The sequence below is a fragment of the Canis lupus genome, chromosome 17 (assembly GCF_003254725.2).
Source record: "Canis lupus dingo isolate Sandy chromosome 17, ASM325472v2, whole genome shotgun sequence".
Classification (NCBI taxonomy): Eukaryota; Metazoa; Chordata; class Mammalia; order Carnivora; family Canidae; genus Canis; species Canis lupus.
This window is the reverse complement of record NC_064259.1, coordinates 29058575-29082252: the sequence shown is the minus strand read 5'-3', so window position 1 is coordinate 29082252 and position 23678 is coordinate 29058575. Positions and strand designations below refer to the sequence as shown.

The window sequence follows — 23678 nt, the reverse complement described above, 5'->3', positions numbered from 1 at the left end:
TTTGGCCCAGGGCGCGATCCTGGAGACCCGGGATCGAATCCCACGTCGGGCTCCCGGTGCATGGAGCCTGCTTCTCCCTCTGCCTGTGTCTCTGCGCCTCTCTCTCTCTCTCTCTCTCTCTCTCTCTGTGTGTGACTATCATAAATAAATAAAAAAACTTTAAAAAAAAATAAAAAAAATAAAAGTGAAATGCCAATAAATTCTGTCAAATGGGGTGGATGAAGGGACTGAGAAAAGAGTTGAGTGAAGCCACAGAACTATGTTCAAATCCTTAAGGTGCAGTCTAGCCCCCAAAAGGGTGGGAGGAGGAGTGGGAGTCACCAGATAGGTAGATTTAAGAGAAATAAGAGAAATGGGCAATCTTAAATCACTCGCTGTATAAAAGCATCACAAGCTAGGCCAGCCCCAGTCTGTATCCAGCTACTCTACGCACATCATGAGCTGGTCCCTTTTCCCAGCTCTGCACAGCGAGGACTGTGTCTTGCTCAGCCCCGTGTCCTGACCCTGCACGTGTCCAGCAGAGGTGGTGCCTAAAGTGTAGTTCTTGAAAGAAAAGCAGAGGCAGGATAAAGCACCTGACAGTAATTTTATATGGATGAGTTATCTAGATGAGAAATTGGATTAAAATAATTATTCAAGCTGTTTTCAATTCTTAAGGGTATAGGATTTTTTTTTTTTTAAGAAAAAAACTAAATGTAAAAAGTGGGCTTAGGGCTAGAGACAATCATAACTTTTCCCTTTAATAAAAAATGAATTTTCTTGGCTTTTAGGACAGGCTGATTTGACAACAAATACATATTCCTTCTTTCTCAATATGAAATGTGCCTCTCTCTGCCTGGTCTACTACTATTTTACAGTCTCTTCAGGATCTTTTGCTGCCTTTCACTAGTGTGCTTGCCCTAGATACGTCTCCCTGTCCTTTGGAGTTTCGTATATACTCATGACACTCTAGCTGTCTTGTTGCTCTTGCCCAAGTGTGGCCACCCTCTCTTTAGGATTTCTTTCCCAATTCTAAGCTGGTAGGTCACTGAGTTTTAATTTCTAATATTAGCAATCAGTCCAGAAGTATTTCTTTTTTTGAAAACTTGAAATTAGATGTGTGGTGAGGTCAGGATTCATTAACCAATGGATGATGGCTAACTCATCCAGTGACTGCTCCAGCCCCAGGCAAGTAATATGTATTGGGATGGCTACAGCTTGCTATGCAATTTGAGGCCAAGACGACCGAAGCAGAATTTTCACTGGCTAATAAAAAAGACATCAAGCAATTTAAGGGAATAGAAGCACACAAGCACAAGCCTTCCTCGTTTAGTCACACAAGGCACAAACTTTTTCAAGACTATACCTTAGTTGGTGTTCGATACCAGCAAAGCAGTGGTATCCACTGTTTCTTCTGATTGATGAACAGGAATGCTATTATAATCGAGAGGCCGATAATGATGGGAACCACAACCGAGGCAATGGAGTCCAGTGAAGAATCTTCGCCTGAATGCAGCCTGTTGTTATCTCTGTAATCTACCTGGAGGTGACCCATGTCTAGGAGGAAAACAGTTATAAGCACTTATTACCTAAACAAGAATTTTTAAGGATTATTTTAGTTACGCTGCAAATAGAGCTCAAGAACTTGGTTTCATTTTTTCATTTCTTCCTAATGCTTTCAGGCTAACCATGATTCAAGTGTAATGATCCAAAAAGCCCTCTTACGAGAGTGCAGAGCTCTTAGGGACGGATGTGAGACAGGAAAAATTAGGGTGAGAGAAGGTCAGCAACTGGGCAGGATGAAGGTGGTTCTAGCTAGCCCAGAAAACAAAATCGTTACGAGACTTTATAAAGTGACTAAAACTAGATTGCTGAAAGTATTAACATTAACCTATATGGTCTTTAAGATTCTGAAGCAGGAACATTAGCTTAGCTTAGCTCCCTGCTTACCAGCAAACAGGAGAAGAGGACAAAGTATCCTCTTAGACTAACCCGAGTGACAGTGAAGACTAATCACTAGTGTAATAGTAAAAATGAAGCCGGAATCGAGAGTTTGGCCTTTTGGCTGATATTCTGGTTTCCTGAGCTCTAAGCAAAAATGCTTCCCTCTTCATAAACTTGTTGCAAACTCACTAGACCTATTAATTTTCCTGCCTTAGTTATTAATATACTGCACAGGGGACAACATTTAAGAACGAAGGTCTTTCTGTTCCTTTAAATCATCATTCTTGCCAGGAGTGTTGCAGAGATTGCAGGGTTAACTCTGTAACAATCAGGAGCACCTCCTGGAAGTTTCCTTACTTTTCTTTTAAATAAACCATGTGGTCAGGTTGTCTAAATGTATCAAAAACCAGGTTAGTGAAAGATGGAGGGATTACATAATCAAAAAGAGTTGCTCTTAAATTGTTCTGGAAACTCAGCTCATAGTAACACAGCTTTGTGATATTAAGACTGTCTATGGTTTTAAAATCAGATTTTTTAATAATAGGCTTTTTCTGTGTGTGGAGGGTTGGGGGCACAGGAAGGAGAAACTTCCTGGTCATTCCATCCATTGTAGATGGTAATACTTTATAGGAAGTTTAATTTTCATATAATTTCATATTTTCATTTTAATATATTTCATATTTTAATATTTAACAGCATCAAGACAAATGCGAAAGGTCAAAATAACATCCTATTGATGAATTCAGGTTTTAAATACACAATGGATAAAGGAATGAACTTTTCTTATCACACTCCAAATGATATTGCAAATGATTTCAGGAGTATCATGTCATTACAAAGAAATTTAAAAGTAAATTAAGGAAAATTTTAGTGAAAGGAAAAGGAAGCTTCAACTGAAGTCTATTTACAAAATTCAGTCCTTAAGTTCTGTTCTGATGCAAAAAGGCCATAAAATTTAGCTTTGTGCTTCCCAGCAACTAAAGCAAAAACGGAAACAAGTATCATCAAGATTCACAATGTCTTCAACTTTGAAAATAATCTTACTTAGGAGAAGTATAAACTTTAATTAAAAATAATCTTACTTAGGAGAATATAAATTTTTCTGCTACTGACACATGAGGAAATTTCTCCTCAGCAACTTTGTAACAGATACTACATAATGCACAGGTCCTTAATGTATTGCAGTAAATAAGGCTGTTCTTATGACTAAAGCCCAGCATCTAGAACAGTGTGTGGCACGGAGTAGGCACTAATATTTACTGATTGGATGAATGCAAACGTAATGACAAAGCACAATTCAGTTACGGCAATTACACTAGTAGCCAAAACTCTGGGTCCAGGAATCTGGCTCTCTGGTTAAATGGCTTGATCTAAAGATTCAGAATATCTAGAGTAACAACAGACCCTTAGTCTCTCAAGCAATGAATATTGCTTCTCCCAAAAGAAATAATATGTGTATAGTAGTGATTTTGAGAATGTCCTTTGAGTAGACAGGAGGCAGTACTGAGTCATGGCTAAGACCTCTTGATTAAGAGGTCTGCTTTTATAGAGGAGGCAATATTGCCAGGAACCCTGCCTTGCTTTATCACTTAACTACTGAGAGACAGAATAAACATGCTTATTATACACAACTGAAAGGACAGAGCTGGGGGGCTGGGGGGAAGCATGGAATAAATCTGATGAGTGGAAAAATCAACACATGTAATAAATTGAACTCTCATGGAGAGAAAACAACCTGGAAGCAGAGGGTAACCTAATGCATAAATGCTTAGCCCAGAATCCACAGGGACTGAATAATTTATTACTTTCCTTACATACATACAAATACGAGAGCTGGCTTAGAAGTTCCAGATACCAAGCTTTTAGGATAAGGAACATATTTCTTTCCATCATCACTTAGTCTCTGAGCTTTTGGGGCCAGAAAGAGGCATTTTATCCAGTTACCTGCAGACTTATTTTATCATTCTGGGTTAACTGTGTTATAGCCAGGGAGGTCTTCCCTGGAGTGGTTACTTGAATTACTTGGGCCTGCCATTTAAAAAGATATCTAAAGGACATTAAAGAAAAATTTAAAAAATAGATCATATGTAAGACTACAGAGATCTCAATTGACTTTGGCGCTTACCTCTGGGAAGATGGATGATGTCATTTTCACTTGGTGTAGGCCACAAGGGAACCTCCAGGTCGATGTCGCCACGGTGATTTGTTTTCTCAATGGGTATATTGGTTGGTTCTGGGACATACATTTCTAAAAGAAAGGCACATTTTTCATAAGAGCTGATGGAGGAGCTACTTATTGTGGACTTTTGTTTCCTCAATCCAAATGGACGGTGCATTCAATTCAGTACAATATGTCCTGGGACATGAAAAGATCCAGTTTCTGCATTTACATCATTACTGCTAGAGAGCCACTACCTTTGCAAGTGTGGGAAACATGTCTTATGTAAAAGAGGGAGAGAAAGTTTTCTCCTCCACCAGGGTCAGAAGCTCTTTTTCATGTTGGTCCTGTAGTTCTGTGCAAGCTGATAGGGACTGGTTAGAATGGAAAGATTTCTTTTGCTTTCCATCAGCTAAATACTATACCTTAATAACGGCTTTTCTTTCCTCCATGAGTGTTGAATCATTTGTATAAAACATGTCATAGGAAGTGAAAAAGTAAAAGCATCTTGTGCTCTTTATGCATTTCTTAGCCAATTTCCCTCCAATCCCTCCCCTAAATGGGAAGAGACTGTACGCAGACCTCCCACGATGCGATGCGGCCTGGCTCAAGTACTAAATGGCAACTTGGTTACCACTGGAACCATGTGGACTGGAACATGATCTTCAGTAAACAGATTTCCATTATCTAACTTGATCATGTAGGCACTCTCATCAGTAAGATACTACAACATGAAACAAGACTAAGAAGAATAATACTCTTTATCCCAAATATCAGGGTTTTTTTTTTCTTTTCTTTTTAAAGCTAAGTTCTAAAATGGACCAGTGAAAAAGTTCAGAGTTTTCCCTGGTTCCTAGCAAATATATTTATATATTCTTTCATCCAGCTAATAACCTTTTTAGAGAAATAATTCTTGAGAACCCCTATTTTCAAAAGGTGACACAAAAGTCTGCATCAATCATATATCTATTTTTGGCCAGTTTCTGGCATGTTATTAACTAACTTTCATAAGGTTACTCAACATTGGTAATACTAAGTATTCACTAGTGGCCTAATTTAGTCCAAAATAAGATACATAAAGTACAAGTTATAGGAGTTAAGACAACTAATAATTCTCTCTGCTCACAGTGATTGCTGCCTACCCCACGGTCCCCTGCCTTTCAAGAAGTGAACCACAAGATGAATTAGAGAGAAGGGGAAAATGAGAGGGAACAGAGTATCTGCTCTGCTTCCACTGTGTGTTAACGGAGTACCTGCCAGGGAAGAAAGAGAGGTTAAGTGAAGTACCCATGGTGACGAATCCAGGGACTGGCAGGGATGGGATTCAGATCCAGTTCCGTGATGCCACAGCCTGGGTCTTCTGGTGTCCCCGAGGATAAAGTTATTTTGGCCTTCATCCCTGAGTCTTCTGCTTTCTTACTTAAATACGGCTGACCCTTCAACAACTTGGGTTTGAACTGTCTGGGTCTACTCAGATGTGGTCTTTTATCAGCACGGTATTGTATTTTCTTAATGATTTTCTTAATATTCTCTTTTCTCTAGCTTACTCTGTTTTAAGAATATAGTATATGACACATATACAACGTATGTGTTAATCAGCTGTTTATGATACCGGTAAGGCTTCTGGTTAATAGTAGGCTACTACATGGTAGTTAAGTTTTTGGAGAGTCAAAAGTTATACTGGGATTTCTGAGTGTGCAGGATTGGCACCTCAGACATGGCAAGGGCTAGACACAGTTTCAAAAGGATACCTGAAAATTCCAGAATTAAAAAGAGAATTTACTGACAATATTATTTACAGAAGCAGGGGCCTGGTGCAACCAGTGACTCTCAAACCTTCCTGTCCTATCTGAATCACCTAAAGACCTTATAAAATGTGTTGATTCTCACAGGGCCTGGTTCTGTAGGCCTACGGTGGGTGATCAGGGTGGGTGTGTAGGCATGGTGTTTAGTTCACCCACTGAGAAACCCTGATTACGTGATAGGAATTTCTCAGAAGAGTTCGGAAAGAGAAGTGACCTTGATATGTAGGTGACCTCCTTCCATGCCACAGCAGCCCTGAGCGCCTCCCCCTGAGGGTCCAGCACGCAGCATTGAACCTTCCCCATCACAACAGGGGCCAACCTACCACTGGCGTCAGGGAGCTCAGCAGAAAAGGCCAATGAGATCTATTCCACTGGACCTGGGAGCATCAACAGCTAAGCAGCCAAAGCCCCTTCCTGGAGGCCCCCAGAGCTGGGATCGGTTCTTCTTCACCTCAGGGTTTTCCTGGGTGACAGCAGCAGAGCAGCAGTCTTGAAATCCTCGTGCCTCCCATCTGCACATGCGTAGATGCATGGGGTGCAGGGGTCAAGTCCTGCTCTTGCAGGCGCTTGGAAAGGCTCTGGCAGGCAACTGGAAAAGGCAGAGGGTCTGCCCTAGATGAGGGGGGAGGCCTTACAGAGTGATTGATTATATCACCCCATCCACAAACACTTCCTGAGCCCTTCATGGGCAACGTTTTGGGGAGGCGGCCATGAGCGAGACCCGTCCTGCCCTCGTACTCTCCCGCCGGCAGGTGCTCCTCGCCGCTGAGCGGCTCCAGCCCGCCCTCGGTACTGTCTTCTCCATGAAACTCAGTACTAAAGTCTCGACTAAAGTCGACCTATACCTCCTCCTTTGTCACAAGATAGCCAGAGCTCTAGTTTGGTGCAGCTCCTGTGCCAGGAGAGAGGGTCACTGCCTTTCGTGTGAACTCACAAGTGGCACAGTCTCTGAGTGGTTGTGCCAAAAAAAGAGAAGTCTTTCAGCAAAAAACGACTTAGACAAACAAAAAGAAGTATGGGAGCTACTGTACTTCCATGCTTAGACCCAGGCCCTTCTGGCATTTACTTTAAGAGCCCTTGACAGCGGCTGGCATTGCTGACGTGAAACTCCATCTGGGCAGGACACATGGTCACAATTAAGAATTACTCCTGTGGTCGTATTTGATCTGAACTTCAGACGGACCCAAAACCACTTAGTGGGGAGATATTTTACTTTCAGAGGCATCCGGCCAATTGTAAGAGCCCCCTTCTTTAAAAATGTCCTTTCCTGGAATATGGGGGCAGGATGCTTGGGGCTCACAAGTTGAGGTACCATTTTTTTGGAGACAGAACCTGAAGTCAGTGTAGGACCAGAACTCCCAAGGCTGCCAACGGGCTGCCAGCTGTCTGACTTTGGATAATCCACTAAACTTTCAGGAGCCTCAGTTTCTTCTGTAAAATGGGACACGTATTGACTGGCTAACCAGCTCACAGGTTTTATACCCTTAACGTAAGACAGCAGAGGGGGAAAAATGCTTTGTGAAGAGTGAAGCTATCCAGAACGGTAGTCGCTATGTGCCGAGGGCAGAGAGGGAGGTGCCATGCACTACCTAGATGAGAAATGGAAGCCTGGAACGCCAGTGAAGAACCTGCCTAAGATCACACAGTGAGCCAGTGAGAGGACAGGACAGGAATCCACCTTCCTGGAAGGACACACTTCATCAAACGTTAGGTGGCAAAGCTCGACTGATTGCAAAGTTTGCTTAGAGAAAAGATGGAGAAATGATTCATCAACAGTACATCAGAGGCAGAAAGGAGAGTTACAGGAATTGAGTTTCAATCCCACAGTAAATCCTAAGAAGTCACTGGAGAAATCTTTCATAATGTTAGCAATATATGCACTCTCTCAGACCTTCTTAACCTCACAAACTAAGGAGAGTGCCTCTTTACATCTATTCCTAGCACCACCATGTGGATTTGGGCCCTTGCTGTCTCACACCTGGGATATCTGCAATGTGAGGGACAGTCATCCTGGCCTCTCCTTCTGCGTTAGTCCCTCCTGCATATCACCTGTTAATCCTCCCCAAGCAACTACGTGACCGTGTCATTCTCCTGCTCAAAGATGAGCCTCCCTACTCCCAAAAAGCATCTACACTCTTCCTTTCACTCCAACAGAGAGAGCCCAGCTGTCCTGCAAGGTCAAGCTTGAATCCCGGGGGAGCCGCAGGCCACTCCGCCGACGGAAGTCTTACTTGGGAACCCCGTAGCAAGGGCGGATTCACCCCACCCCTTCTCTTTTGAAACCACTCTAATTAGACTTAGCTTCCACCGCTGTGCCAGAATGGCTCTTGTCAGGGCGACTGGGCCAGTGCTAAATGCACAGCGATTAGTTTCCACGTCTCCAAGTGAGGATGCCTGACGGCTCCCCATCCACCTCCCCCATCCCTCCCCAGTTCTCCCTGGCTTCCGGTCACAGATCTCCATCTCCTCCATGTCACTGTGGCTCCTTCTGTTTCCTTTGCTGGTTCCCTCCTCCCCTCCCAGTCTCCCAAAGTTGGAGGGTCTCTGGGCTCAGTCCTGGCGGCTCTTCTCCATCACACTCACTCCCTGGGGGGCTCTCAGTCAATCCCAAGGCTTAAAAACCATTGGTGGCTGACAAGTTCCAGTGCACAGATCCATTCCCAGTCTCTCCGGAACCCCAGTTTGCATACGTACTGTCTGCTCCCTCTCTCCACTTAGTGGAGATTCCCAAGTAAAACTGCTTCAAACCAAACTGACTTTACCCCATAGCCGTAAATCTCTGCTGTAGCCCGAACTCACTGAAGCCATCCACGCTTCTCCTTTCCTCTCTCCTCACATCTATTCAAATCCTACTGATTCTTTGTTTACAACAAAGGCTGAACCCAAGCACTTCTCCACCTCTAGAGCCACTGCCCAGGGCCAGGCCACTCCCGACTTCGGCCTGCATTACCGAGAAAGCCTCCGGTGGGTCTCTGCTTCCACTCTCACCCTCCACATCCACCACACAGCTTCCTTTCTTTGCCTCCAAAGTTTCTCTCCCACTCAGCAGAATCCTGCGATCCTGTGAGACCGCAGGTTTCCCCTCCCAGGGTGGCCTCTCTGCCTGCCTCGCTCTCCTGCTCACTGGGCCCATCCGCACAGGCCTCCTGGCTGGCCTTGAACGTGCACAGCGTGTTCCCACGCTGGGGCTTTGCCCTGTCTGTACCCAGAGGGTTCTCCTCTTCCCTGTGAGTCCTCAATTCTTCGGGGTCTCATTATAAATGTCATCTGATCACAGTGAGGCCTTGCCAGATCATCCCGTGTAAAACAAAACCACCTGGGCTTTCTCCTTTGCCGCTTGTCTGGGGACACTTTCCTCGCCTCACCCCAGAGGCTCTTTGCCGTTTCCTTGTTTGCTGCCCGTCCCTCCCCACGAAAACATCAGCTCTGGGCAGACGGGCACCGTTTCCTTCTCTGCTGTCTCCTCAGGCCTAGAATGGTGCTGGCGTACAACAGGCACTAATGACTCTTTGTTGAATAAAAAGGTCAGGTCTCCCCATCTGTACCTCAGAAGCATTTGCCTGGGAAGGTGGGTCTGGAACTTGTGAGACACAGTTTTCTGGAGCAGACATGCTAACCCCCAGGAGAAATACAGGTCTTCCTTGGTCTTGGTGTCCCACTCAAGGATTTAATTTTCTCCCAGGTGTAGACAGAGTGATACACCCACAGAGTGAACCTCTGACCCTCCATCTATACCTCACACAGGCCCACGGGATGAAACTAGGAAGAAGAGCACACAACTGAAGGCGCAGAAAAGGGTTCAGCCTCCTGACCTGGCAAAACATCCCCTCCTTCACAGGGATAAGTGGACATTTCCAGAAGTGCTCAATTAGGGCTGGTCTGCACAGCACCTACACAAAAGGTGAGTGAATGCAAACCATGAAACTCGTGGGGCTTGACTGACGATCCCATTAACAACCACACAGTACGGATGCACAGCTGGCATGAGCCCTGGCTTACCAGACGGCACGGAATAAGATTCTCTAACATAGTGCAACAAGGAAACACGAATACCAAGACGAAGACGGAAAGGATCCTGACTCTCCCAGAGTGTGCGCTCTGCGGTCTGGACTGCTGGGGAGTCGGTTCAGGGCTGGAGGTCTGGACAGCTGCCTGCAGGCTCCCCTGCCGGGCTCAGGCCCACCTTGCTGGGATGAGGGGCAGAGGACTAGGGCATGAGCCACAGACATGGAAAGGAGGAGAAGGCCTGGTGCGGGGAGGGGGGGTGGGAGGGTGCTCCATGGCTGGGCAGACGGCTCTGGAGTGGGCAGCTGGGGACAGCCTGGGGACTACTGGGACTGAGGTACTGGACAAAGACTGAACAGAGCTGCAACCTTTACTTTATTTTTGAGCTGCATCCTTTAAAGGCAGCTCTTCCACTTTGGTTCTGATACGTATTCCCGTTGTAACATCTCTTAAGTGACTGCCTGCAGTGTCCGACCTTGGGCCATTTTCACCAGGCTAGCCCGGTGCCGTGCCACCCCTGTGCTGCCCAGACAGGGCAAGTGCCATCGAGAGCCTGTTACGTCTATCAGGCTGCACTGCCACCAACATTTAGAGAATGCAAATCGAAGAACCAGAGCAATCCTCGCAGGGAACCATAAACAGGCACTCACTTTGTCGTCACTCTCTCAAGATAGCCCCCAACCCCCAAACCCATCTTTCAGGGAAGCCCTTGGCTGGGCGCACGCACTGCTCGGGCCTCACGAAGCAGTGGGGCAGCCTCTGAGTCTGCGGCACTCTCGCGTGCCGTCACTACTACAGCTCGGCCACAGCGGCTGACGTACCTGGACACATTGGGCAGCAACTGCCTTCCACGTTGATGGGCTCGACACAGGGCAGAGGGGGGCAGCTGACGGTCGAGCAGAGGGTCTGGCCCTGCAGGCAGTAGCAGTGTGTGCAGCTGTCAATGTCCCAGCGCTCCTCGTCGGCGTAGGCCTTCCCACTGAAGTGGCACACCACCTTCTTCGGAATCGTGTCTTCTAGTGAAAAGAACAGCAAATGGTCGAGTCGCTTGATGTGATAAAGCACAGAATCTCAACACATTGGGACAGCTTTGTCTAGCTTTGCACAGACAGATGATTTAGGATTGCCAGATTGTGGTGAAACTTTGGTCTCCCCTGTTCCCTACTGCCAGCTTCCTTGGCTCAGGAGAGGCTTCGGGGCTCTCCTCTTGTGGCCTGAACATGACCTAGGGCCATGGAGACTAACACCGGGCAGTGACTGTTGCACCCAGGTGGGAATGGGACCCACTGGGTAAGCATCACTGGGTCACCTTTGCAAAAAATACAAATTCAATCACATTGGGTGGCTGGTGAACATACTACAGGAATAAAACACAAATACAAATAGGTAGAGGCATGTTCAGATGTTTTACGTGGAAAGAGATAAAAAAAAGTCCAGCTGAATATATTTACAGAGCAGACTCCCGAAATTCCTACTTTCAGTTCATCTTTTTGTAAACGATTCAGAGTAGGGAAGGACAGTGGTGTGCCACGGGGTACGAGTGTGTCTCCTGTGCCGCCCCAGATGCCGACAGAACCACTTCCTTCATTCTTCAGTGATGCTGGATGGATTTTCCCTCTTGTCAACAAAGGCATTTCTATTTTAGGAACAACCTCACTTTAGTTCAAACCATATTTCCAGCAAACAATGGTTTTTGACAAATATATATATATTTAAGATTTTATTTATTTTAGAGACAGACTGTGAGAGAGAGTTGGGGGAGGAGAGAGGGAGAGAGAGAATCTGAAGCAGACTGTGCTGAGCGTGGAGCTCAACATGGGGCTCGATCTCAGACACAAGATCATGACCTAAGCTGAAACCAAGAGTCAGACTCTTAACCACCTGAGCCACCTAGGTGCCCTGACAACAGTGTATTTTTAGAAGTTATTTTTATGCGTAAGAATTTATAACTTAAAATCCTCTGCTCTTCTTCCGTCTCCAGTCTCTTGCCATCCTCATTTCCTCCTTCCCCCAACTTTTTTCTAGAAAGTTCTTTTCTCTTGGATTCAGTGCTGCCTCCTGGTTTACTTGAGCTTATTTATGAGTGGTCACATTTTTACAGCCAGTCCTTCTTCCTAGAGCTCAAGGACAGTGGCTCAGAGTGAAGTCCCAGTGGCCAGCTAAGATGGAGCCTACCACTGGGGTAATGGGCAGCAGCACTTCCTCTTCACTGGACAGGCCAGTAACTGGATGACTCCTGCTCCCTGAGGAAATTCTATGCTCAGATTCTAAAGGCAGCTCCATGGATCATAGGGTTTGTTTGTTTGTTTTTTTTTTTCAAAGATTTTATTTATTTATTCATGAGACACACACACACACAGGCAGAGACATAGGCAGAGGGGGAAGCAGACTCCCTGCAGAGAGCCTGATGTGGGACTCGATCCCGGGACTCTAAAGGCAGGCCAAAGGCAGGCGCTAAACCGCTGAGCCACTCAGGGATCCCCAGATCACAGGTTTTTTATAATTAAAAAACTATAAAGGAATCTGGGAGGAAAGTTCCTTAGGAAAGGAGTGATATTAGAGGCTCAGGTTCTTCCTGGAAGGCATCTGGGAAGCTCTAACCAGAAACAGTGCTATTGCCCAGACTCAGAGGATGGAGCCTACGATGCCTGTGGGAGTGATGAGAAACGTGTGGGCATCAGGCGTCATGTTCTTCGAGCAACCCCAACCCACAGCCATATGCTCTGAGGTGGCTAGAGGCCGCTGTCTGTGTAGACCCAGCTCAAAGCTTCCCACTGAGCTTTTCCAGAGGTGCTGACAGAAATGTTCTCATCTGTATTTGGTGTCCACGTTCTCTTCTTAACAATTACTCAAGCACAATGTGCCTTACTGAATGGTGCTGATAATGTTCCTATTCCTCTACTATGCTCTATTTCCACAGCTAAGTCTAGTTCGCTGCGGAGTTCTGTAAGCAGGTGCAGGAAGGAATCTACATCAAGTGTTACAACGCACAATCTCTCTGTTTCTCAACATTTCTTCATAGTTTCTCTTGCTGCCTGCGGTTCAACAAGAGATACTGAGCAATCACAGGAAGTTCTAGCTGTAAACAGAAATGCTTTCTCATTATATATGAAAAAACATACTCTGTTCTATTTCTGAATGTTCCATAGAAAGTCTTCTGGTGCAAAATGGTTAGGCTTAAAAATTGAACTGTAGGCTTTGAAACCAAACCCATGATAGAAGTTTCTGCTAGCCTGGAATCCTCAGGGGAGGCAACTTCATTAAGAGATCTCAAATGCACATGTCAAATGGCTCAGTAGAATCATTTAATGAACTCAATTCGAGTAATATTCTGACCTCCAGCCAACTCTTCATTGAGGACATTAGATTTGCCATCAAATCTAGAGTCTATTACGCAGAGAATTCTTTATGAAAGGAAACATCTCTTCATGAAGCAATATCACTGATTATATTTTACATAAACCTTGTAACAGCTCATATGATGGTCCAATATCATGGCATAAAATTTGAATAATGGATTACTATGCAAGGACTTTAGAAGAGAGAAGGTTAAACTCTTTGCCCATCTCGTCCAGCACTTTCTGTTGTGCTTTTCCTTCCAAAGACATCTCTGCCAGTCCTCTTAGAGAAAAGGAGCAAGGGAATGAACTCTAGGCATGAACTCAGGAAGGATGGGGACTTCGTAAAAAGGGGTTCAAGTCAAGGCCAACCACTGGTTTGTATTTTCTCAGGACCTAGGCAAAGACACATCTTAAGTTATTTAATTAATCTACTCACATCTATGAGGCTAAAATTATCTATACAAAATTACATTGATATTAAGAATAATCATATGTTAAACATTATAAAGACATCATTCGTTGATTATACAAACTCTACTCGTCCATGGGGAAGAAGGCAGGACGGCGACCCTGAGCCGGCAGATGGCAGAGATGTGGTGGGACAGGCCTGGGGACTGGACTCCTCTCCACAGAACAACAACAGTAACTGCTGCTTCTGTGACTTCAACACAGAGCTGCATGGCACTAAGGGCAAAGAAACCACCTGCGGAGGAGCTGGGGGAGGCATTGCTCAGGACTCGATGTTCATGTTTTACTCTCAGGGATGAGAGAAGACAAGGAAGCTGGAGGGGGGAGGTATAACACACAGAAGACAGTGTGTCCAACAGCTTGTCACGTTGGAAGGGCAGTGAGAGTGTCAGGCTGTGGGTGTGTGTGTGTATGTGTGTGCATGCACACACGCACCACCCTGGAGATGGAGTTGGGGTCAGATGGTGAGAGGCCATGAGGGGCACCTTCGGGTTCCTTCTTATAGAGTAGGGGAGGGGCCTTACCAGCTTTGCTGGTAAGAGGAGAACTCTGGAACAGGCCAACATGGAGGACTAGATGGGCAGATGACGTTGAGGATACTGTTCACAGGGATGTGACATGGGCTAGGTTAGGGCAGAGTGGATGGAGATGGACAGGCAAGGCTAGATTTGAGAGATTTCTGAGAAACAGCTGTCAGGATATGGATGCTGATGAAGAGGATGCACAAAGGCCAACCCTTCTCGCGTTGGAGGCCATGCAGAGGTAATTCCAACATATGAATCATTTTACTGCTTTGAGAAATAGCTGGTGGGTCTGTGAGGGCCCAGGTCAGGCCTTATCAAACTCCTCCTGATAGGCCAGTAGATTAGTCAGAATGCAGTGATCAATCCTCCAACTCTTAGGCCTCTCTGTGTGAGCACAAGCAGGAAGCTGCTGGTAGGACAGTCAATGTGGGGTGCAACAAGGTCAAAGAGGACAAATTTCAGTCACTGGGAGCTTACGTAGGAAAGCAGTGGAGCATGGGGGTTACCAGCAAAACTGGGAGTACCCTTCCTACGACTCTACAGAATTCATATCCCGTTGAGTCAATAATTCTTCTAGTAATCTATCCCAAGAAAATAATCAGAAAAGGCCTAAAAGTAAGTGTTTCCTGGTGGATGTTCATCACAATATTATTTACAACTGCAAGAAGTTAGGGGAAAAATTGCTATCTAACAATAAGAGAATGTTTAAATGACTCAATGCAATCATATGAGAGAATACTGGGCAGTTATTAAAATGTGTCATGTATAGCACAAGCTCAATCACGTAAAGAGGAAAATTAAAAACTGCCCAAAAAGAATGAAAATGTTAATAATAATTGTTAGAATCAGGTGAGTTTGTCTCACCATTTTTTTTTTTTTTTGCAATGAGTGTCAGTTACTTTTGGTATGTAGGCAGCAAAATGGAAACACACACACAGCATGCCTTACCCACCTGACTCCCCAGCACCCCAAATACACACACACGAAAATAGTGAGGGGTAACTGGAGCCTGGTGCTAAGCCCCGGCCATGTGATGTGGTGCTTTCTGAATGCTACTAGCCCACTCTTAAGAATCTGAGCAGACTGGAAGAAAACTAAACCATGGAAGAAACACCAAAGATCAAATGCTGAGCTCCAGCAGGACAGTGTTCGTGTAACTACTGATCAGCAACTGTAGATCACTGCCTAAAAGAATATTTATAAAATGACATAAGAGAGTATGAATGACTTGGAGTTGATGGGTTCTAAGCCAAGAACTCTGAATATATATTGGGTGAAACTAAAGTTCCTTATTCGATTTTGTTACAAAAATAGATCTTTTCCTAAATTCAATGAAGATTAAGAATTCAAAGTGGCAAGGAAGGCTGAGATACACTATGCTGGGAGCCCCCAGAGAGACACGGGAGCAGGTCCATGTAGTTGTTCAGAGAGCAAGGCAGACTGGTCCTACGTCTGGGGACTTCAGTGGTCGCAATAAAGCCATTCCCCTCAGGGAGTGGGCTGACTGACAAGGACTGAATTTCCAGGTACTTCTAGAAATACTTCTAGTATTTCTCTCTCTTCCATTTAGGCTCTGCTCATCACAGATTATCTCGGAAGCATCTTGTCTTCAAGGTTATTTTCAACTAAATTAATCCCACCTTGAGATCAGGAAGTTTAAAAAACTGGAGGTGCCAGGTTCATGGCAGCATTATTTACAATAGTCAGGAGAGGGGAAACAACCTAACAATCCTTTAAGGGATGGATGGACAAAGAAGTTGTGTTATGTATGTATATATGGAATGGAATGGAACAATGGAATATTATTCAGCCATAAAAATGAAAAAAAAATCCTACCACTTGTTACAACATGGACGGACCCTTGAAGGTATTAGGCTAAGTGAAATAGAAAGACAAACACCACACGATCTCACTGAAATGTGGAATCTAAACCAACAAAACACCAAACTCACAGAAAAAGGGAGCAGACTTGTGGTTACCAGAGGTAGGGTGGTACCTACGCTTCCCCTCCACTGCTTGCAGGGAGTGTTTCCTAGATATCTTCACATCTAATCAGTTTGAACTACACTATCAATACATTTCATAACGGTGAAGTCGGTTTCTTCAAATGTGCTTAAAAACAAAGCCATAGTTAAGACTCTACTGAATTTTCCGGTGAAATAAATGGAGGATTCTTGGTTTTTGCATAGTCCTGACTAATCTTTTCCAGGCGCTATGTGGCCCAAATTAGTTAATTAGAGTTTGGTTAATGAGGCTTTATAAAAATATTTCTGCTTTTGACTACACTGTACCTGAAAGGCAAAGATCTAAACAGAGGCCTGAAACCATGGAGTCATTTGGGCTCACTGATGGGTTTTGGTGTCTCTGATTTCTTACATGGTCTTTCTGTTGATACCACCTCGTTCCAGGGCACATGTGGATACATTTGAGAAAGCTGTCAGTTTTAGAAATGACTTAGTTTAGAGGGAGACACGGTGGCTGTTCTATACAATTCGAGGTTCTAAGTAATAAAGTCACTGTGGTCTTTTGTGAGAAGGAGCAGAGGCTAACTGAAGGTACTTACAAGAGCATTTTTTTTTTTTTTTAATTTATGATAGTCACAGAGAGAGAGAGAGAGAGGCAGAGATACAGGCAGAGGGAGAAGCAGGCTCCATGCACCAGGAGCCCGACGTGGGATTCGATCCCGGGTCTCCAGGATCGCGCCCTGGGCCAAAGGCAGGCGCCAAACCGCTGCGCCACCCAGGGATCCCTTACAAGAGCATTTTAAGTGTTCTGGCTGAAGAAGGATGTAGAAATAGAGACATGGGAACATCCAACTAAAAGTGGTCTACACGGATTATATTTGGCTACAGAGTGGACTGTGTCATTTAATTTTGACTGTTCTATTTATCACTCTAACTGGTTTGTTTACACTGACAGGGACATTATTTTTATTTGTTGATACCTAATAATAGGAACTCCCATTTGTTGAATGCCGTCTATGTACCGGCCAGTGTGCTAAGTGATTTATATAAGGAGTCTGTTCCATTTGATCTCCACAGCCCAATGGAATGGGGTATTACCCCAATTCCACAGAAAACCGAGGCACAGGGAGATTACATGACTTGCCCAAGATGCACAGCTAGGAAGTGGCGAGGCCAGGACAGGAACCAATGTAGGTGAGGCTCCAGAGTTGCCACCCACCTTCTGCCCACCACGTACCCAGCAGAGTGACCTCGGGAAGGGCCACATCCTGGTGCCACACAAATGAACGTGGTGATTACTAACTCTAAAAACATGAGTACTTAGAGTTTCTGCCCCTGGCATTTGTTGGGGGTTAAGGCCTTCATCTTCAAAGGTAATCTACCCTTCAACTGACTGCATCATACATCTGGCACAGTCCTGTGAAGGAACACAGATAATGAAGTGGCTACTGAGGACTCATGGTCTTCCTTAGGCAAATCTCTAACATCTCTCTCGGAAGAAGAGGATTAGTGGAGAATGTTCCAAGAAAAACATGAGGTATGACACTAATATAATAAGGTTTATTTTTAGGACAAACACATCAGGAGTTATATATCCAAACAAATATGATCCCCTTCTAAGCAGTCACTGTAGAGGGCTATAAATGTATTCCCACAATACTGCCCTTGCTTCACACAGCTTTAGAATTTTCCTTTTGCAGAGGCATCCAAGTTTTGACACATGCAATGAAGATAGTTACTATTTTATGGCCACTCCTTGGTTTAGATCAGCTTCGGTATTTGGTTTCCTCAGCTCTGGCCTCTCTCATCCGTCAGACTGGCTTTAAACGACTTCTGGCCTCCTTCAGAAACAAAGTCCCCACTGCAGGATGGAGTTTGGCTTCCACAGTCATCACCAACAGCGTGTCAGGAGCCCAGAGAGCTCGTGCGTGGTGGCTCCCTCCAAGGAATTTTCTAAGTCCAGGAGCACACAGACATGTTTTATCTTTTTTGGATTCAAATATAAGTAACGCTGTTACACGGCATCCCGTATGACTACAGTAAAAATACGCCAGGTCTTTCAGTGGTGGAATTTGGAGAACTCCATGTTTTTGTTTTCATTTTCCCTGTTTCTGGTTCACACAAGAGGGGAGGAAGAAGTGCAAGGTCTTGAAATGTTAACTCCTTCAAAGCCGACTTTTCCAACTGTTTAAACTTTGCCATCTTCTTTTCTTCTTTTGTTAAAGTGGGACTTGGCTTTTACTCTTGAGCTCTTTTACTAATTATACCATAAAGCCAACTAATAGCTGGGGAAACCCTAGAATCCACAGCTGTGCTGTTTTCTTCCTTCCTCTAGAAAGATCCAATTTAGTGTTTCAAATCACTGATGTGGTAGCTCCGGCTTTGCTTGGAATCTGACTACGATGAGGAATATACATTAGCCTCTGAAAAGGAAGAGTCTCAGACTTTTTCCCCTTTCCTCAGTGGAAGGATCTGAAAACAAAGATCCACTTGAACCTGCACTACAGTTGGGCTCTTCAAATGCTGCCAGGAGACGACTTTCCTGTATAGATACTTTAGGTTCTAAATCTAGTTGTGGTGGTCATGAAGTCAAAGTGTCGGTGTGGGAGTCACTTCCTGGGAAGAAGGTAGGCAGCTATAGAAACAGCATCAGGTCTTTCAAATTTCCAGGGCACTATTTCGAGTCCTGAGAAGTAATCTGCTCTGGGATCCCAGAAGCCAAGAAACTAAATGCAGTTCTTATTCTCAGAATAAGTCTCACCACAAAATAATTCAATACAGTACTGAAGGGGGTACTTGTCCTTTCTACACACTGTTGTGGACGGCACAGTCCTGAACACTGGAAACGTAGTGGTGCCCAAAGCAGGTGAGGCCTCTGCCTTGAGGAGACCCTCCTGGATTGGTAGGATCTCATCAGCTTTATAGGATTCCAGGTCCAGGCTCATGTGCTAAATCCTTTGGAAAGCTGTGCAAACTGCAGGCCCAGCTAACAGTGCTCTAATTCAATGCAGTTTCCTAAGTTTGAGGTCTGACGGACTTACAGAAAGCATTAGTGAGATCACTCAGGCAGGTGTGAGAAGGTACGAGGTATACTAATGGGTATCGAGGGACTCAGAAAAGGGGGTGACAAAGGCAGCCAAGAATGACCAGTGAAGCAGCTGACTCTGGGAAGTGTAGGGAAAGTACTTTCCAAAATTTTAGCTTATAAATTTAACACTGAACTGCAGTGATCTTTCTCTAACTGCCACAGAGGAATAAAATGCTACTATTATATTTTATCTTCTTTTAACAGATAAAATACCCAGATCCCTGGCCTGTTATCTCATCCTCATTTCTGTATCCCAAAGTTGGGCATGTGCTGGGCACAAACCCTATGTCTGGAGAAGAAATCAAATATATGTGCCTCCTGTTTAAGAAACCAGCTTTACTTTTGTTAATATAAAGAGGAGACAAACAGAAACTGCAACAAAGAAGGAATCTGAGCAAATAATTCGCATGTCACCAACAGGTGCACAGACTCAAAGGCACAGATTAAGACTGATTTTCAATAAGCTAGCCCACTGGACCTTTCTTGACTGGAGAAGAATGGAAAAGCGGATCTCAATTGAAGTCTTGCTAAAATCAAAGGCAGGTTAGCACAGACAACTGCAACGAGGCACAGATCTAATATACGTAGTATTCTATCAGCACGTGAGTAAAGGTTTTTGGCTAAAAATGCAAAAAATATTTATTGATTTAACTAAAAACTTGAGTACCTTGTAACTTCTAGCTTTTAATAAGTAAAACATCTGCTCTTAATTCATTTATATAGAAGGAGAAAACTGAGACAAATATTGCCATGCAGGCCAACTCCTACCTCTATATATAATGTCTCAAATACTTTGAAAGCAGATCTGGCCACCATTTTAAGACCTTTTTTGGAAGTCCATTTGTGCTTTATTTTGTTCTATTTCTTGGGGAGGGAGTCTAGGTGTATTTTAGAGACCAAAAGAACCTTTCAAGTTTCTTCAACATACCGGAAAAAGTAAGTAATAAAGTTACTAAAAAAAACCTAAAAACTTTCCAGAGCTCCATGAAGCAGAAACCTCACCAAATTGGTAAACACGAGGACTTTGGTTGATTCCCGCTGCACGAAAAAAGGACAGACTTTCTCAGTGGTAGGACTTAATCCATGCATTATGTGTATGTTATGGGTCAATTAAGCACTTCATATATGGAAATTCAGGGAAATATTCCATTTTCAACTTTAACTGAGGTCCCATCTCTTACAAGGCTGACAATCCTCCATGGAGATTATACACAGAAACCATTTTGGAAATATATAATGTATTCATTTTAAAAGGGAGGCAGGTACAATGAAGATGAAGGTGGCCTAAATGAGGAAAACAGAATACTTCCTTTAGGATAGATGTCATCTGTGGAACAGAGTACAGAATCTTATTAATAAAACCTGAGAGTGGAACCCACTGGATTCCCAGAGAAGGTTCCTGTCATCACAGCCTGTGTATGACTGGGAGTACCCCACCAGGGTCTGCTGCTGACTTCAGGCCTGATCGCATTTCCTCATCAGAAATGTAACCCTCTGTAGGGAGAAAGTCTTTCCCCAATCACCAGACAGAAATAAGGGGTGAAAGGCATGTGCTAGTAGATCTCTTTGGAAACACCAGTGCCAGCCTCCCCTCTGTGCAACAGACCTCTTTAAAATCAGACTGTGTGCTGGAGCCCAAGGACAATGCCACCCAGGGGTTTAGCTGAAGTTAACCACAGAAACTGGAATATCTGTTTACATGGCTCGGGCCTGAAAGGGACATTGGGGTGTGAAGAGAAAGCAGTGTATGGTGCATACAGGATGAGGTGCTTCCCAGGGTGCAGAGAAGACCTGAACTGAAATCAAACACTGTATTTCTGTTGCGACAACTTGAGACCCATTCCAAAGTTAGCACAGTGCACAATGACCAGAATGTCTGTAGCTTTACGCCCCTCAAAGAGCACACAGAAAAGCGTCCCACTAAAAAAAAAAAAAAAAAAAAAAAAAAAGAAAGGCGTCCCACTCCCCTTCCCTTCTACCTAAATCACTTCCGCACTATTTGGGACCACCGGGGTTGCAGTGTTGGGACCTCAGGAACCCAGAGCTCTGCAGAATGTGCAGGAAGGACCCTGGGGCTCCTCCTGATGACAGCATGCTCTGGTTACAGATGCCCTGGACTCTGGAGGAATCATGGCGGATCATGCACTGCAAGTTCACGGACTCCTCAAATGGGACTAGCCTCCAAAGTAAACAGAACTAAAAGAGCTCCATTCTTTCTCCTTTGGTAACGTCCAGCGGTATGAAAGGACAGTAAAGCTCTGAGGTTTGGGTGCAGGGTGCTGCCCCAAGCCAGCTGTACTACAAAGCCTTAGAAAGCATGCTGTCTCCTCCTGGATCACAATGTGGTGATGAAAGCAGTGGTCGGCTATTCAAGCCAAGAGTGTGCAGCGTGAGGTACACCATGGAAGTATTATCTAAAATATTCTCATCCTCCAATAGCTCATCATCGGGATGCTATGTCCAGACCTTTTGCTCGCAGAGAGGCAGGTGCTGTATTCAAAGTGCGATACCAGAACCCATCTGACATGTGACCCAGATCAGCTGCACTCTGTGCTGGAAGAGCTGTCAGTCACTGAACTGAGCTGAGCCTCAATTCACATTGTGTTGACTAATATATTCACATATGTGCACCATGTCATTTACTGTTCATAGCATCTTAGTGAAGCAGAGAGCAATATTACTGCCCCCATCTCATAGATGGGAAATTCAGCTAGGGTTTCTTATGTCACTGACACATAAAGCTAGAATGTACCCTTTGGCTCCAAAGTAAGCTCTCTTTCCAATACAGAGAAGTATTTAAGAAAACATACTGGAGAAACAGCTGTGAAAAATGCTGCAATGGAGATGCCAGTTATCATAACATGGCTTAAAAATATATGACATTTAATTCTGTGGGTGTATGTCTTAGAGATGTAGAATTAAATATTTGCTATGTTTGACTTCTGGGCTGAGTTAAATACACAACAGTCAACAGATGTTCCACAGAGATACTATTTATATTTGTAATCTCTAAGAAAAGATACCTCAACAAATTAGCATAATCATAAACATAAATCTAAACAAAAATGAATGTCATATAAGACTGGCTTGACAAACTGTAGACACTGCCCTGCTAGGGAGATATGTTATTAATCATTTTCTAGCTGAAGATCCCAATAAAGGGGAGGCAGAATCATACCATCACAACCAATGGAGTGTGCCAAGCCAGCCTAACTCCACATGAAAGCTCTATATCAAATAATAAGATACATGCAATACAAAAAAAAATAGCTAACCTCTAATCAGAAAAGTATATGACCGGGTGCCGCTCATAACAGAACTCACTTTCATAGACCCCTAAAGGTATGGGATACTTAAAGACACTTAAAAGATACTAGATTTAGAAAGTACCTTAATTTTGTTTACATCACACATATGTATAACTTGCACATACATACTTTTATAACATATAAGCATATAATTTCATCTCTCTACAGAAATATACACACACAGATACAAAGAGCCAACGAGCATCCAGAAAGAACAGACCTTTGACAAAAATTTCTTAAGTGAGAAGGATGTACTGACTCAGAGATTTCCAGCCAACAAATAGGACTTTAAATATCTGACCTCAAATATTTTCTAAAATAACACATGGTTACTAATAAATAAATACTTGCCAAAGTCCAAGTTTCAAAACAATATTCTATGCATGGGTAATAAGGACTTGGCCAACACAGGAGGTGCTAACTCAGGAACATCCTGTTCTATGAGACTGGCTTCATCGAGGGGGCACACCTGAGCATCCTCATTTGCAGAGTCAACAGCAGCTATGACGCTGCAGCAATATGGATTTGAAGACCTCATAAGCTAAATTAAGAAAGATCTTTATGACCAGTGTAGTGCTCTTTCTTTATAATATTTGTCCAGAAATGACTAAGCCTCTGAACACGATGAAGGCCCACTGGGATGCTGATGGTGGTGCCCCTCAGAGAAGCTGCTAGAGTCTTGTCCTTGGCAGAAGCATCACCAGCACAAACATCAGAGTGAGGGTGATGGGGTCAGGGCCAGCATCCCCACAGGCACTTAGTAAGGGTTGCAAGCCGAATTATTTACTGTCATTTACAAGTGATGGAATAAAGACCTCACAGAAATTGGTTTTGCTCTAGAAAGGCAGGTAGGATGCAGTCTGTGATGAGGCCACGATGCTATCTTGCATGATGAAGTGTGTCATACGGAAGGCATCTGCTGTTTACGAGGAACCACATATCAAATCTGCCATCATACATGAGAATTCCCACCAGACCTTTTATCTTCACCTGATTGATATGCTCGAGTCATCTTCTGCTTCTCGCTCCCCATTCCTTAAGCCATCATTACAGTCAAAAAGCCTATGAAAGTAAAATCTAAATTTGTGTGTATT

The 23678-nt window shown here is 44.1% G+C and overlaps 1 protein-coding gene across 3 annotated transcripts in view; it reads right to left on the bottom strand.

Annotated features, from left to right (window-relative positions):
* Window positions 1-23678, bottom strand: part of CRIM1 (cysteine rich transmembrane BMP regulator 1) — a 184606-nt gene that overhangs the window by 2735 nt on the left and 158193 nt on the right. For all 3 annotated transcript variants that reach the window (XM_025454191.3, XM_025454192.3, XM_035700380.2), the window contains 3 exons: window positions 10713-10907; window positions 4049-4171; window positions 1346-1536 (listed from right to left, as the gene is read on the bottom strand). In XM_025454191.3, coding sequence (XP_025309976.1) covers window positions 1346-1536; window positions 4049-4171; window positions 10713-10907 — 509 coding nt within the window. The remainder of the gene's footprint in view (window positions 1-1345; window positions 1537-4048; window positions 4172-10712; window positions 10908-23678) is intronic.